Source organism: Acipenser ruthenus, chromosome 24 (assembly GCF_902713425.1).
Source record: "Acipenser ruthenus chromosome 24, fAciRut3.2 maternal haplotype, whole genome shotgun sequence".
Taxonomy (NCBI): Eukaryota; Metazoa; Chordata; class Actinopteri; order Acipenseriformes; family Acipenseridae; genus Acipenser; species Acipenser ruthenus.
Window position 1 is genome coordinate 11,746,693 of NC_081212.1, and position 16,358 is coordinate 11,763,050.

General features: G+C 47.8%; 1 protein-coding gene across 1 annotated transcript; it reads right to left on the reverse strand.

The window, feature by feature from the left end:
- Nucleotides 1-534: 534 nt before the first annotated feature.
- Nucleotides 535-15,954, reverse strand: cplx3a (complexin 3a). The gene is made up of 3 exons (XM_034907634.2): nt 15,476-15,954; nt 3,469-3,556; nt 535-1,433 (listed from the first exon to the last, which is right to left on the reverse strand). Exons 1-3 carry the CDS (start codon nt 15,637-15,639, stop codon nt 1,209-1,211), a joined length of 477 nt encoding a protein of 158 aa, XP_034763525.2. The 5' UTR covers nt 15,640-15,954; the 3' UTR covers nt 535-1,208.
- Between the last annotated feature and the right edge of the window lie 404 nt (nt 15,955-16,358).

Genomic DNA, 16,358 nt, shown 5'->3' on the forward strand with positions numbered 1-16,358 from the left:
AGAGTGTGTGTGTCAGATCAGAGTGTGTGTGTGTGAGGTCAGAGTGTGTGTGTGTGTGTGAGGTCAGTGTGTGTGCACCAGTGTGTGGTGTGTGTGTGAGTGTGTGTGTGTGTGTGTGAGGTCAGTGTGTGGTGTGTGTGAGGTCAATGTGTGTGCACCAGTGTGTGGTGTGTGTGTGAGTGTGTGTGTGTGTGTGAGGTCAGAGTGTGTGGTGTGTAGGTCAGAGTGTGTGTGTGTGTGTGTGTGTGTGTGTATGAGGTCAGAGTGTGTGTGTGTGTGTGAGGTCAGAGTGTGTGTGTGTGAGGTCAGAGTGTGTGTGTGAGGTCAGTGTGTGTGTGTGTGTGTGTATGTTTGAGGTCAGAGTGTGTGTGTGTGTGAGGTCAGAGTGTGTGTGTGTGTGTGTGTGTGTATGAGGTCAGAGTGTGTGTGTGAGGTCAGTGTGTGTGTGTGTGTGAGGTCAGAGTGTGTGTGTGTGTGTGAGGTCAGAGTGTGTGTGTGTGTGAGGTCAGAGTGTGTGTGTGTGTGTGTGTGTGTGTGAGGTCAGAGTATGTGTGTGTGTGTGTATGAGGTCAGAGTGTGTGTGTGTATGAGGTCAGAGTGTGTGTGTGTGTGAGGTCAGTGTGTGTGTGTGAGGTCAGTGTGTGCATATGTGTGTGAGGTGAGAGTGTGTGTGTGAGGTGAGAGTGTGTGTGTGTGAGGTCAGAGTGTGTGTGTGTGTGTGTGTGTGTGAGTGAGGGAGTGAGAGAGAGAATGAGTGAGTGAGAGAGTGAGTGAGATTGAAAGAGATAATGAGAGAGTGAGACATAGTGATTGAGAGAGAGAGAGGGTTAGGGTTAGTGAGAGTGATTGAGACAGAGGGTTAGGGTAGTGAGTGTGTGTGTGAGAGAGAGAGGGTTAGGGTAGTGAGAGTGTGTGTGTGAGAGAGAGGGTTAGGGTTAGTGAGAGTGTGTGTGTGCGAGAGAGAGGGTTAGGGTAGTGAGAGTGTGTGTGTGTGTGTGAGAGAGAGAGGGTTAGGGTAGTGAGAGTGTGTGTGTGTGAGAGAGAGAGGGTTAGGGTTAGTGAGAGTGATTGAGAGAGAGAGGGTTAGGGTAGTGAGTGTGTATGTGTGAGAGAGAGAGGGTTAGGGTAGTGAGAGTGTGTGTGTGACAGAGAGAGGGTTAGGGTTAGGGTTAGTGAGCGTGTATGAGAGAGAGACAGAGCTCACTCACTCACATCACGCTGCACTTCTCTGCAGTCTGCTTGAGCTCCTCGATGGTGGCCTGTGCTTTGTCCTTCAGAGAGTCCAGGTCCAGGTTCTGGATGCTGGCCAGCTGCCCGATGACCGAGTCCTTCACCTCCTCCTCCTCGTTGTCTTCCGCGATCATCTTGGCCAGCTCTTTTGGCAGCTCCACTTCATCACCCGCCAGCTGGATCTGAGTGTCATCCAGCTCATTCTGTAGGGAGGGCAGACAGGGGCACCTTGCATCGGCCACTTTAAACTTCAGCTAATCATTTCAACATTTTACCTGCCATGAGCATCCATTCACTATGCTACCCAGCTCCTGGTCCAGGCCCTGGTACTCTCCCGCCTAGACTACTGCAACTCCCTCCTGGCTGGCCTCCCTGTGTCCGCCACCCGTCCGCTCCAGCTCATCCAGAACTCTGCTGCCCGCCTGGTGTTCTCTCTGCCTCGCTTCGCCCACGCTACTCCACTACTCCGCTCGCTCCACTGGCTCCCGATCACCACTCGCATCCAGTTCAAGACTCTTGTACTAGCCTACAGATGCCTTGACCAGACTGCACCCAGCTACCTCCAGACCCTCATCTCTCCCTACACCCCCACTCGACCTCTCCGCTCCGCCTGCACTAGAAGACTAGCTCTACCTCCGCTACGCTCCCCTGCCTCCAGAGCCCGCTCCTTCTTCACCCTTGCTCCGCAGTGGTGGAATGACCTTCCTACAGATGTCAGGACTGCCCAGTCCCTGACCACATTCCGGCACCTCCTTAAGACTCATCTCTTCAAACAGCACCTGTGAACTCCTCTGTTTGTATCCTGCGACACTATCACCCTTCATGTAAATGTGCTTTATTTTGCTCTTATCTGCCCCCTATTTTACTGCATTTAATCCTGTACTTCAGAATATTGTAATCTGCCAAGTGTTTAACCTGTAGTACTTTGTATTTAATCATATCCTGATGTAACTATCACTATTTAATCATACCCTGATGTAACTATCACTATTATCTGCTGTATTATTGAACTGTGGTTTGTCACACTTGTACTTTGCTTGAACAAAAGTTATTGTATTTCTTGCTCTTATTGTATTACTTGTATTGTAACACTTGAAATGTATTTGCTTACGATTGTAAGTCGCCCTGGATAAGGGCGTCTGCTAAGAAATAAATAATAATAATAATAATAGATACGTCTCAAATGTGTAGTTTGGAAAGAAACACATTTTCAATTGAACCCATCTGGTAGTACGCTATATTAAAGAAATCTCTGTTTGAAAGCCTTTCTTTCAGATTGTCTTGCACTTCCTCTGCCATTTGAACCCAGAGAGTGGCATTTCCCCACCCCTTGTGGGTCTTTTCCCTTTCAGTAACCAACCAGCTGCTTCCCCTAATGACTGACATGCTTTGCAGCTTTGCATTTTGTCCCCCAAGACACTGCTGGGTGGAAATTACATTGGAAATGAAGCTGCAGCAGAATTCCTGGCAGGCAAGGCAAGCAAACAGAGAGCTTTTTTTAACCTATTTTTGTACCAGATGTTACGTTTTAAAATGAAAATCAGTGTTTGAGAACTGCACGTTTAAGGCCTGCACAGCGAAGGAAAGCGCAGGACAGGTCAAATGCATGAAAGGATTTTCTTTACTACAATTACTTTAATGGATGGATATGTGGTACTGTGTATTTCTGTGATGTATTTCTTACATTCACCAGTGTTGCAGGGGAGCAGATACAGGGTTACACTCTGGTGTACCTGCGGTAGGTTAGACATGATTCTGAGAGCTCTATGACCCATGATGTGACCCATTCTCACCCATGTATCATTCATTCCATACGGTTTCCAATTATTATATTGTTTCTGTTTTTTATTACGTTTCATGTTTGAGCTCAGCATGGGTCATGGCAATATGTTTCTACTAAGACCATTGAACCAGGCTTCAGTTGTACCAGCTTCTCTGTGGACAATCACATTGTAATGTGCTGTGTGAGTAAATCTGCAGCTACGAGATGTCTGATGGGTTTATAATGTGCTGTGTTAGTAAATCTGAATCATGAATACCGTGAATGATGCCTAGGTGAAAGAATGATTCCCTTTAGTAAATTCTTTTATTTCTACTAATTCTGGAACATAATAATCAGGTGTTTGTTATGCTGTCAAAAATAAATGCAAACATTCTAATAAATATTGATGGTGTTGTTTCAATGCACAGGGTTGTGCATGTTCAGTGATGATGATATGTGTATAATAAATGTGTTACCTTTGGCAGTCTGTACTTATCCCGGAAATGACTTCGTACTGTGGCTCTCTCTGCCTTCTTCTGTGCAAAACTAGCATCCCGCTCCATCCTGAGAAGACAAGATTTTAACATGGTCAAAAAGAGTATCTGCAGTATGGAAGGCAGTGGGGTTGAGTAGCTCAGTGGTTAGAGAAAGCGCTCGGCTGCAGTGTGGAAGGCAGTGGGGTTGAGTAGCTCTGGTTAGAGAAAGCGCTGGGCTGCAGTGTGGAAGACAGTGGGTTTGAATAGCTCAGTGTTTAGAGTGCTGGGCTGCAGTTGAACTTAATTCAAATTTATAAAACTAATTCATAGAAAGGGGTTATGGCTTATGAAATAATGACATCATTCTTAACTGTCTTGAAATTATTATTATTTATTTCTTAGCAGACATCCTTATCCAGGGCACCTAACAATTGTTACAAGATATCACATTATTTTTACATACAATTACCCATTTATACAGTTGGGTTTTTACTGGAGCAATCTAGGTAAAGTACCTTGCTCAAGGGTACAGCAGCAGTGTCCTCCATCTGGGATTGAACCCACGACCCTCTGGTCAAGAGTCCAGAGCCCTAACCACTATTCCACACTGCTTGTGAAGTTTTGAAAGAAACACCTTACAGAAAATATTTGACCTGGTACCATACTGGTTAAGAAGCTGTGTTTTCATGTCTTTCTTTGAGGTAGTGTTGCACTTCCTATTGTTAACAACCAGCAGCTTCCCCTAATGACTGACATGCTTTGCAGCCAAGCCAGTGACATGGTTTGACCCCCGAGAAGAAAGGCATGCAAACAAGGACCATTCTAGAACTGCAAACAGGGACCATTCTAGAACTGCAAACAGGGACCATTCTAGAACTTAGCATGTAACCAGACGTCTGTTTAAAAAGGCAAACCAGCTGCTAGAAGCTTTACTAATATATATTCTCAAACTGAACGCAGTAGGGATTCAAGGACATGCATGCACATGGATTAGGGAGTGGTTAACATATAGAAAACAGAAAGTACTGATTAGAGGAGAAACCTCAAAATGGAGCGAGGTAACCAGTGGAGTACCACAGGGATCAGTATAGGTCCTCTGCTATTCCTAATCTACATTAATGACTTAGATTCTGGTATAGTAAGCAAATTTGTGGCAAACACTGTTGCAGCAGCAAAGGTCATTCAAAATGATCTAGACAGCATTCAGAACTGGGCAGACACATGGCAAATGACATTTAATAGAGAAAAGTGTAAGATACTGCACACAGGCAATAAAAATGTGCATTATAAATACCATACGGGGGATACTGAAATTGAAGAAGGAATCTATGAAAAAGACCCAGGAGTTTATGTTGACTCAGAAATGTCTTCCTCTAGACAGTGTGGGGAAGATATAAAAAGGCCAACAAAATGCTTGGCTGTATAGTAAAAAGTGTTGAATTTAAATCAAGGGAAGTGATGTTAAAACTTTACAATGCATTAGTAAGACCTCATCTAGAATATTTTGTACAGTTCTGGTCACCTCGCTACAAAAAAGCTATTGCTGCTCTAGAAAGAGTGCAAAGAACAGCGACCAGAATTATTCTGGGTTTAAAAGGCATGTTATATGCAGACAGGCTTAAAGAATTGAATCTATTCAGTCTTGAACAAAGAAGACCACGCGGCGATCTGATTGAAGCATTCAAAATTCTAAAAGGTATTGAGAATGTCAACCCAGGGAACTTTTTCGACCTGAAAAAAGAAACAAGGACCAGGGGTCACAAATGGAGATTAGATAAAGGGGCATTCAGAAGACAAAATAGGAGGCACTTTTTTACAGAGAGAATTGTGAGGGTCTGGAACCAACTCCCCAGTAATGTTGTTAAAGCTGACACCTGGGATCCTTCAAGAAGCTGCTTGATGAGATTCTGGGATCAATAAGCTACTAACAACCAAACGAGCAAGATGGGCCGAATCACTCCTCTCTTGTTTGTAAACTTTCTTATGTTCTTATTTACTAAAACATTTACAAGTGCATTTACTAATGCATTTACTAATACATTTTCAAGCAGAAGTGCATGTGTTTTTTGTGCCGCTGTCCAATGCTATGAGGTGCAGACTTGGTTAGTCTTTAAACAGACTAGGCAGAAAACACGGCCCTTCCTTTGCTGTATTCCTTGACAGGAAGCTGCTGCTAAACATCTCCCATTGCAGGATGTGCATTATATAGTAATGCTGCCAGGGTCTGGCTGGCGCGCTGCCCGGTTAAACTGACACACATAATTCCATGGCCTTTTGATGAGGACGCAATGCATTGCTTTTTAAGCTGAGTTTTGTTGTTTGCTTGTTTTATTGTGGCCTGGTTTCACTCGTTCCCTCTGCCTGAGCTCTTTAATCCGTTTTTTTAGTTTTTTAAATCAAACATTCAAACGTGTCCAGCCCCACTTTACAGCATTAGTGAAAGCTATTTATAGCAACCCTTCAATCAACTTGCCTGGTGATTAGATATTGGGATTTCATCTACTTATCTCCGGCATTTGCAAAACTGAACATAAAAATGATCATGAGCAAAGTATCTGTACAATGAGCGTGTTAGCAGGACATACCTCTACACTGAGAGTGTTTGCAGAGCACGCCTCTACACTGAGAGTGTTTGCAGGGCACGCCGCTACACTGAGAGTGTTTGCAGGGCACGCCGCTACACTGAGAGTGTTTGCAGGGCACGCCGCTACACTGAGAGTGTTTGCAGAGCACGCCTCTACACTGAGAGTGTTTGCAGAGCACGCCTCTACACTGAGAGTGTTTGCAGGGCACGCCACTACACTGAGAGTGTTTGCAGGGCACGCCGCTACACTGAGAGTGTTTGCAGGACCACAGCACTACACTGAGAGTGTTTGCAGGACCACACCTCTACACTGAGAGGTTATGTCACACCGCTACACTGAGAGTGTTTGCAAGGCACGCCGCTACACTGAGAGTGTTTGCAGGGCACGCCGCTACACTGAGAGTGTTTGCAGAGCACGCCGCTACACTGAGAGTGTTTGCAGAGCACATTGCTACACTGAGAGTGTTTGCAGGGCACGCCGCTACACTGAGAGTGTTTGCAGGGCACGTCGCTACACTGAGAGTGTTTGCAGGGCACGCCGCTACACTGAGAGTGTTTGCAGAGCACACCGCTACACTGAGAGTGTTTGCAGGACCACAGCACTACACTGAGAGTGTTTGCAGGACCACACCTCTACACTGAGAGGTTATGTCACACCGCTACACTGAGAGTGTTTGCAGAGCACGCCTCTACACTGAGAGTGTTTGCAGGGCACGCCGCTACACTGAGAGTGTTTGCAGGGCACGCCGCTACACTGAGAGTGTTTGCAGAGCACGCCGCTACACTGAGAGTGTTTGCAGAGCACGCCTCTACACTGAGAGTGTTTGCAGGGCACGCCTCTACACTGAGAGTGTTTGCAGGGCACGCCGCTACACTGAGAGTGTTTGCAGGACCACAGCACTACACTGAGAGTGTTTGCAGGACCACACCTCTACACTGAGAGGTTATGTCACACCGCTACACTGAGAGTGTTTGCAAGGCACGCCGCTACACTGAGAGTGTTTGCAGGGCACGCCGCTACACTGAGAGTGTTTGCAGAGCACGCCGCTACACTGAGAGTGTTTGCAGAGCACATTGCTACACTGAGAGTGTTTGCAGGGCACGCCGCTACACTGAGAGTGTTTGCAGGGCACGTCGCTACACTGAGAGTGTTTGCAGGGCACGCCGCTACACTGAGAGTGTTTGCAGAGCACACCGCTACACTGAGAGTGTTTGCAGGACCACAGCACTACACTGAGAGTGTTTGCAGGACCACACCTCTACACTGAGAGGTTATGTCACACCGCTACACTGAGAGTGTTTGCAGAGCACGCCTCTACACTGAGAGTGTTTGCAGGGCACGCCGCTACACTGAGAGTGTTTGCAGGGCACGCCGCTACACTGAGAGTGTTTGCAGAGCACGCCTCTACACTGAGAGTGTTTGCAGAGCACGCCTCTACACTGAGAGTGTTTGCAGGGCACGCCTCTACACTGAGAGTGTTTGCAGGGCACGCCGCTACACTGAGAGTGTTTGCAGGACCACAGCACTACACTGAGAGTGTTTGCAGGACCACACCTCTACACTGAGAGGTTATGTCACACCGCTACACTGAGAGTGTTTGCAAGGCACGCCGCTACACTGAGAGTGTTTGCAGAGCACGCCGCTACACTGAGAGTGTTTGCAGAGCACATTGCTACACTGAGAGTGTTTGCAGGGCACGCCGCTACACTGAGAGTGTTTGCAGGGCACGTCGCTACACTGAGAGTGTTTGCAGGGCACGCCGCTACACTGAGAGTGTTTGCAGAGCACGCCGCTACACTGAGAGTGTTTGCAGGACCACAGCACTACACTGAGAGTGTTTGCAGGACCACACCTCTACACTGAGAGGTTATGTCACACCGCTACACTGAGAGTGTTTGCAAGGCACGCCGCTACACTGAGAGTGTTTGCAGGGCACGTCGCTACACTGAGAGTGTTTGCAGGGCACTCCGCTACACTGAGAGTGTTTGCAGGGCACTCCGCTACACTGAGAGTGTTTGCAGGGCACGCCGCTACACTGAGAGTGTTTGCAGGACCACAGCACTACACTGAGAGTGTTTGCAGGACCACACCTCTACACTGAGAGTGTTTGCAGGGCACGCCGCTACACTGAGAGTGTTTGCAGGGCACGCCGCTACACTGAGAGTGTTTGCAGAGCACGCCGCTACACTGAGAGTGTTTGCAGAGCACATTGCTACACTGAGAGTGTTTGCAGGGCACGCCGCTACACTGAGAGTGTTTGCAGGGCACGTCGCTACACTGAGAGTGTTTGCAGGGCACGCCGCTACACTGAGAGTGTTTGCAGAGCACGCCGCTACACTGAGAGTGTTTGCAGGACCACAGCACTACACTGAGAGTGTTTGCAGGGCACGCTGCTACACTGAGAGTGTTTGTAGGGCACGCCGCTACACTGAGAGTGTTTGCAGGGCACGCCGCTACACTGAGAGTGTTTGCAGAGCACGCCGCTACACTGAGAGTGTTTGCAGGACCACACCTCTACACTGAGAGTGTTTGCAGGGCACGTCTCTACACTGAGAGTGTTTGCAGGGCACGCTGCTACACTGAGAGTGTTTGCAGGACCACAGCACTACACTGAGAGTGTTTGCAGGACCACACCTCTACACTGAGAGGTTATGTCACACCGCTACACTGAGAGTGTTTGCAAGGCACGCCGCTACACTGAGAGTGTTTGCAGGGCACGTCGCTACACTGAGAGTGTTTGCAGGGCACTCCGCTACACTGAGAGTGTTTGCAGGGCACTCCGCTACACTGAGAGTGTTTGCAGGGCACGCCTCTACACTGAGAGTGTTTGCAGAGCACGCCGCTACACTGAGAGTGTTTGCAGGGCACTCCGCTACACTGAGAGTGTTTGCAGGGCACTCCGCTACACTGAGAGTGTTTGCAGAGCACGCCTCTACACTGAGAGTGTTTGCAGGGCACGCCTCTACACTGAGAGTGTTTGCAGGGCACGTCGCTACACTGAGAGTGTTTGCAGGGCACGCCGCTACACTGAGAGTGTTTGCAGGGCACGCCTCTACACTGAGAGTGTTTGCAGGGCACGCCGCTACACTGAAAGTGTTTGCAGGACCACAGCACTACACTGAGAGTGTTTGCAGGACCACACCTCTACACTGAGAGTGTTTGCAGGGCACGCCGCTACACTGAGAGTGTTTGCAGGGCACGCCGCTACACTGAGAGTGTTTGCAAGGCACGCCGCTACACTGAGAGTGTTTGCAGGGCACGCCGCTACACTGAGAGTGTTTGCAGGGCACGCCGCTACACTGAGAGTGTTTGCAGGGCACGCCGCTACACTGAGAGTGCTTTGAATTGGGTCAGTGTGCACCCAATTCAAAATTACATAAGGGTCAGTGTGCACCCAATTCAAAATTACATGAGGGTCAGTGTGCACCCAATTCAAAATGACATAAGGGTCAGTGTGCACCCAATTCAAAATGACTTAAGGGTCAGTGTGCACCCAATTCAAAATGACATAAGGGTCAGTGTGCACCCAATTCAAAATTACATAAGGGTTAGTGTGCACCCATTGTGACATGAGTGCTAGCTCAGCTGTTTTATCAATGCATGGAATTACCACTGACAGCAGGGCACACCTCATTTGTTATAATTAGTTGTAAACCATTTAATACATTTCTCTAGTTTCTCGCAAAGCGTTTTTTCCATTGTGACTTTGTGGACTATGTCATTTTTAGGTGCTTATTTTGCTTCAGTAGAGTGTTCCCCCTTATAAACGATTATGACAATACTTAGAGGTCTGGTAAAGCATAATAACAAACATGGCAAAGCTGGGTATAACCTGGGAAAAGCACGGGGAAGCTGCAGAATTACACATAATAACTGTGGTATCTTTAATTAGGGCAGTCCCCCCATAGCAGGTCTGCCAGTATGGACCCTGCAGCCTCTTTGAGGTTATAAAGCACCCTGGAGTTTGTCAGCAGCTTCACTGTCCTAGCTCTCAGAATGCTGTATCCTCCCTCATAGCAGCAGTGAAAGTGATACACACAGTGGATACCATATTGGAATCCGGTGCAGGTGCGCGTTTAATCTCACTGAATCCCCAACTGGGGGGAAATTATTTTTCTTTAGTTGTTTAAACAATTTCTTAGCTTGTCCAGTCTGTATAATCAGGGATTCTCATGTGACAACAGAGTGCAATTATTCATCTCAATTGACTTGAAAACATTAACCTTAGCCTGTTTAGAACAGCATTCACATTCACAGAATATCTCATTGTTCTTCACAGTGTGAGGGAATGGCAGGACAGGAAGCAGGTTCTGACAGGCGGGACTCAGAATATCTCATTGTTCTTCACAGTGTGAGGGAATGGCAGGACAGGAAGCAGGTTCTGACAGGCGGGACTCAGAATATCTCATTGTTCTTCACAGTGTGAGGGAATGGCAGGACAGGAAGCAGGTTCTGACAGGCAGGAATCCGAATATTTCATTGTTCTTCACAGTGTGAGGGACTGGCAGGACAGGAAGCAGGTTCTGACAGGCGGGAATCCGAATATCTCACTGCAGAAACCCAGGGGTTGGGTGCAATAAATAACAAATATCCCACTTGATCATTGTGTATCGGGCGCAACATTTGTATGACTGTAATTGAGAAAGTCTCTAGCATATACAGTATGTGAATACGATTATCCATTTAGAGATACCATTCTATTTGAAGTGACTGTGTTTGCCTGGACCCCAGCTGTGCAAATCATATATTATCATATAATAATAACTGGGGAGGATTTTTTTGTTAAACGATCATATCATCTAGATGCATGTAGCATCCCCTCAGATGGTCATAAATTCTCATATCAAACTCTCTCTATATAACACACTACCCCATGCATTATTCTCTCTATATAACACACTACCCAATGCATTATTCTCTATTTATTGAAAAACAGTGAAACTTTTCTGTTAAGGCCAGTCAAGGGACCAACAAAAAATTGGTCTTAATTAGAGGGTGGCCTTACTACTGGAGATACACTTTGAAATATTTGCCAAATAATATTATAAGATGTTAATTATTTTAGTTTTCTTCTATGCAAACTATTTTAATTGACTGTTTTACTTTTATTTTTTTATGCAAGTGAATTACAGCATGCATGTTTTCAGAAGACAAGGAGACACATTTTACAGCATGTTGAGAGGCTACAGGGAGACACAGTTTACAGCATGTTGAGAGGCTACAGGGAGACATAGTTTACAGCATGTTAGAGAGGTTACAAGGAGACATAGTTTACAGCATGTTAGAGAGGTTACAAGGAGACATAGTTTACAGCATGTTAGAGAGGTTACAAGGAGACATAGTTTACAGCATGTTAGAGAGGTTACAAGGAGACACAGTTTACAGCATGTTGAGAGGCTACAAGGAGACACAGTTTACAGCATGTTAGAGAGGCTACAGGGAGACACAGTTTACAGCATGTTGAGAGGCTACAGGGAGACACAGTTTACAGCATGTTAGAGAGGTTACAAGGAGACACAGTTTACAGCATGTTGAGAGGTTACAAGGAGACACAGTTTACAGCATGAGTGAAGAGTGCCATGAACCCACGCATAGGTGAGAGCTGCTCTGTACTGAGGGGTGAGTGAAGAGTGCCATGAACCCACGCATAGGTGAGAGCTGCTCTGTACTGAGGGGTGAGTGAAGAGTGCCATGGACCCACGCGGAGGTGAGAGCTGCTCTGTACTGAGGGGTGAATGAAGAGTGCCATGGACCCACGCGGAGGTGAAAGCTGCTCTCACTGAGGGGTGAGTGAAGAGTGCCATGGACCCACACAGAGGTGAGAGCTGCTCTGTACTGAGGGGTGAGTGAAGAGTGCCATGGACCCACGCAGAGGTGAGAGCTGCTCTGTACTGAGGGGTGAGTGAAGAGTGCCATGGACCCACGCGGAGGTGAGAGCTGCTCTGTACTGAGGGGTGAGTGAAGAGTGCCATGGACCCACGCGGAGGTGAGAGCTGCTCTGTACTGAGGGGTGAGTGAAGAGTGCCATGGACCCACGCGGAGGTGAGAGCTGCTCTGTATTGAGGGGTGAGTGAAAAGTGCCATGGACCCACGCGGAGGTGAGAGCTGCTCTCAGGGGTGAGTGAAAAGTGCTATGGACCCACGCGGAGGTGAGAGCTGCTCTGTAATGAGGGGTGAGTGAAGAGTGCCATGAACCCACGCGGAGATGAGAGCTGCTCTGTAATGAGGGGTGAGTGAAGAGTGCCATGAACCCACGCGGAGGTGAGAGCTGCTCTCACTGAGGGGTGAGTGAAGAGTGCCATGGACCCACGCGGAGGTGAGAGCTAAATTTGGTTTTGTGTGTTTCTTTAATTTGAGATACATGGCTATTGTAGTGATCCAGCAATGGGGTTACTCAATAAAGTACGTCAAAATGTTGGATCCAAACCCAGCCCTGGACCTTCCCCTGGATGAAAGAGGAGGCCGTGCAGAGTGTGGCTGCACTGGCTCCTGCGGGGTCTGAATGCATAAAGTAACAGACAGACAGACAAACTTTCTTCTTTAAATATTAAGATTAATAATGATTGCTTTATTTTTTATTGTTTAAAATTTTCATTTTTTAATATTGATAAAAAAATATTTTGAAACTATTTTGCTATGCATTATGACAAGAGGGTAAATTCACTTGGGCTTATTTGGGGTTGAGTCCATTTTTCTATATTTTGTGGGGATGACTGAGAATTGAGTTCGATTTAATATCCATTTTTAGATTGGATTCGGTCATTTTTATGTCAGGAGCACAGCATGTATAAAGTGTGCGTGTGCTTCATTGTGAGGACAGAATGGCAACACTTTAAAATAAGTGTCTGTAAGTCCAATGTAACTAACACATGATTTCCTACTGATTTCAACTGAAATTCCCATTGAATTCAAAAGTCACAAGCATGATTAATGACATACTTGTCATGACTTCATAACATTTCCCTTAATACACATGAAATAATCATGAACAGACACTTATTGTAGAGTGTTGCCGACTGAATAAACACAAGCGCGCGGTGTGTATGCACAAGCCAACGATCTGAAGGTGGACTGGGTTCTGTATAACTGCTGTCAGCGAGAACACCAAACTTTTAGACAAACAGCCGGCTCACTTTCTCCATTTCTGAGCAAGCTTCCCCTCACCTGCACCATGGTCCTTGGCACTTCACACAGGGGTTTGTTTGCACATCGGTAGTAGTGGCCAGAGCAAGACGCTTCATTTTCCGCAATTCGATACCCCGCTGCGGACACAGTTCCACGGTCTGCCGGCGCGTTAAACGTGTGCTGCGCTCCACTGTGAAAAAAAACAATCCGGCGTGTCCGGGGCGAAATCGGGTTAAGAGATTTGAGCTTTAATTAAAATGTACAAACAAATCTCCGGGCCGATAATAAAATAGTTCAAGACGCGGGGAGTGGGTTCATCTAAATCTAGGGATTTAAAATAATCGTGTAAAAAGATACGTCGCCTTAAACCGACTTAAACGTTTCAGGAACCCACTGTCTGTCGGAAACTGTGCAGAGACAGGGTGGGTGAGGGGAAGCTTGAGGTGCAGTGTTCCGTGTCCACACGGGTGAGGGTGAGGGTGAGGTGAGGTGTTCTGTGTCGACCCGGGTAAGGGTGAGGTGCAGTGTTCTGTGTCGACCCGGGTGAGGGTGAGGGCGAGGGCGAGGGTGAGGTGCAGTGTTTTGTGTCGACCCGGGTGAGGGTGAGGGTGAGCTGCAGTGTTCTGTGTCGACCCGGGTGAGGGTGAGGGTGAGGGTGAGGATGAGGGCGAGGGTGATGTGCAGTGTTCTGTGTCGACCCGGGTGAGGGTGAGGGTGAGCTGCAGTGTTCTGTGTCAACCCGGGTGAGGGTGAGGGTGAGGGTGAGGATGAGGGCGAGGGTGATGTGCAGTGTTCTGTGTCGACCCGGGTGAGGGTGAGGGTGAGCTGCAGTGTTCTGTGTCGACCCGGGTGAGGGTGAGGGTGAGGGTGAGGGCGAGGGTGAGGTGCAGTGTTCTGTGTCGACCCGGGTGAGGGTGAGGGTGAGCTGCAGTGTTCTGTGTCGACCCGGGTGAGGGTGAGGGTGAGCTGCAGTGTTCTGTGTCGACCCGGGTGAGGGTGAGGGAGAGGGTGAGGGTGAGGGCGAGGTGCAGTGTTCTGTGTTGACCCGGGTGAGGGTGAGGGTGAGCTGCAGTGTTCTGTGTCGACCCGGGTGAGGGTGATGGAGAGGGTGAGGGTGAGGGCGAGGGTGAGGTACAGTGTTCTGTGTCGACCCGGGTGAGGGTGAGGGTGAGCTGCAGTGTTCTGTGTTGACTCGGGTGAGGGTAAGGGTGAGGGTGAGGTGCAGTGTTCTGTGTCGTCCTGGGTGAGGGTGAGGGTCAGGGTGAGGGTGAGGTGCAGTGTTCTGTGTCGACCCGGGTGAGGAGGGTGAGGGTGAGGGTGATGGTGAGGGTGAGGTGCAGTGTTCTGTGTTGACTCGGGTGAGGGTAAGGGTGAGGGTGAGGTGCAGTGTTCTGTGTCATCCTGGGTGAGGGTGAGGGTCAGGGTGAGGGTGAGGTGCAGTGTTCTGTGTCGACCCGGGTGAGGAGGGTGAGGGTGAGGGTGATGGTGAGGGTGAGGTGCAGTGTTCTGTGTCGACCCGGGTGAGGGTGAGGGGGCATGCGCAGGAATAACAATTTGACCGCTATCGGGGGGTGGGGGGGCACATTACACTATATATATATATATATATATATATATATATATATATATATGATGTGTGTGTGTGTGTGTGTGCGTGTGTTGATATGGTTATAGAAATAAATAGCATTACACTCACTCGCCATTTCAATGAAAGTCCATACTCTGTGGAGCTTTTTACACTGAAATATCTTTCTGCAGTTGCAACTGTAATAAGTAGTGTGGCCAAAAGCACCAGTAGGTTGAATACATCAGGATACAGAAGCCCGAGGTCGTGTTCTTTACAGACCTTCAGGAGTTCTGGCAAAGACATTGCATTGTCCGATTCCTGAGTGTTAAAACAGGCTCTAATTGTACTACTGCAGCTGGACTCAAACATTAAGGGGACACGCGCGCCAGCGACCAGTCCTTAACTGAACGTTATGGGGGATCGTGTGCAAACCAAGTAGGGAACGTTATGAGGAAATACGTTCAGTTTGTGAGTGGCAGTGACAGAGAGAGCAAACGCAATACATTGATAAGCAGAAATCAATATTTTGGAGATGAAAATTGGAGGGCCAGTGCTCCTGCTTCCCCCCCCCCCCGTATAGCTTAATTAAATCAGCAGTTTAAACTCTCCCCTCCACGCCACCAACCCTATGCGCATTAACCGTGTCCGCACACACAAGACAAAGCTCCAAAAACAATTCGGCGCGTCGACCGCGTCCGCACACACAAAGCAAAGCTCCCAAACCACTTACTTCTCCTCCACCAGCTGCTTCTGGTACTCTTCCAACTCTTCCGTAGTCATCCCTTGTGCCGCCGCTTCAGAGCTCTCGCCTTCGGGTTTCTCGTCACCCCCTCCTAACCCCTTGGTGAGATTCTTCAACTGACTGCCCACCATGGACTTCACCATGAACGCCATCGGGAGCTGATCAAACTCTGCGCCCGAAACAGTTCGCAACCGAGCCTGGAGACTGCGCCTGCTCGCTTTTGAGAAGCAGAGCGTGGGGGAATACCAGTAGACGAGCGGTAAGCCTCTCTCTGACCCAGGGAAGACTGCTCAATTAAGCACCAAAAAAAAAAAACCCGGGACAGTTCCCACTGCTCCGCCCTCTTATCCAGTGGTACTGTTTCAGCACCAAAGGTTGCGGACAGTTGTGCTTCCAGTTTCCTTCTACTCGGAGCCGGGGTGGGTGAGCGGTAGATTACGTGAAGAAGTTGTCTTGTCTGTGATGAGCAGCAGTTCAGATCAGACTCTGGTTCTATAATGCAGGATTAAGGGGGGTTTTGATATGACGCTGCACTCACACATGGTATGTAGTGATTTGCCTGTAGATACATCAACATTAATTCAGATCAGGAGCTGCAAATTCAAAAGCGAGAGTTACACTGTAACAGGCGCACGTTGCAATCGTCTCATACGCGCAGAGTTATTTAAAAAGACACTGCTATCATATGTTATAAAACAGCAAGGTACACATAACCTGACTTTTATTATTCCATGAAATATAAATAACCCAACCCAAATAGGACCAGTGGCCTGAGGAATTGAAGTGAGCGTTTCCAGATATTATTTTTATTTATTTCTTAGCAGACGCCCTTATCCAGGGCGACTTAAAATTATTACAAGATATCACCTTA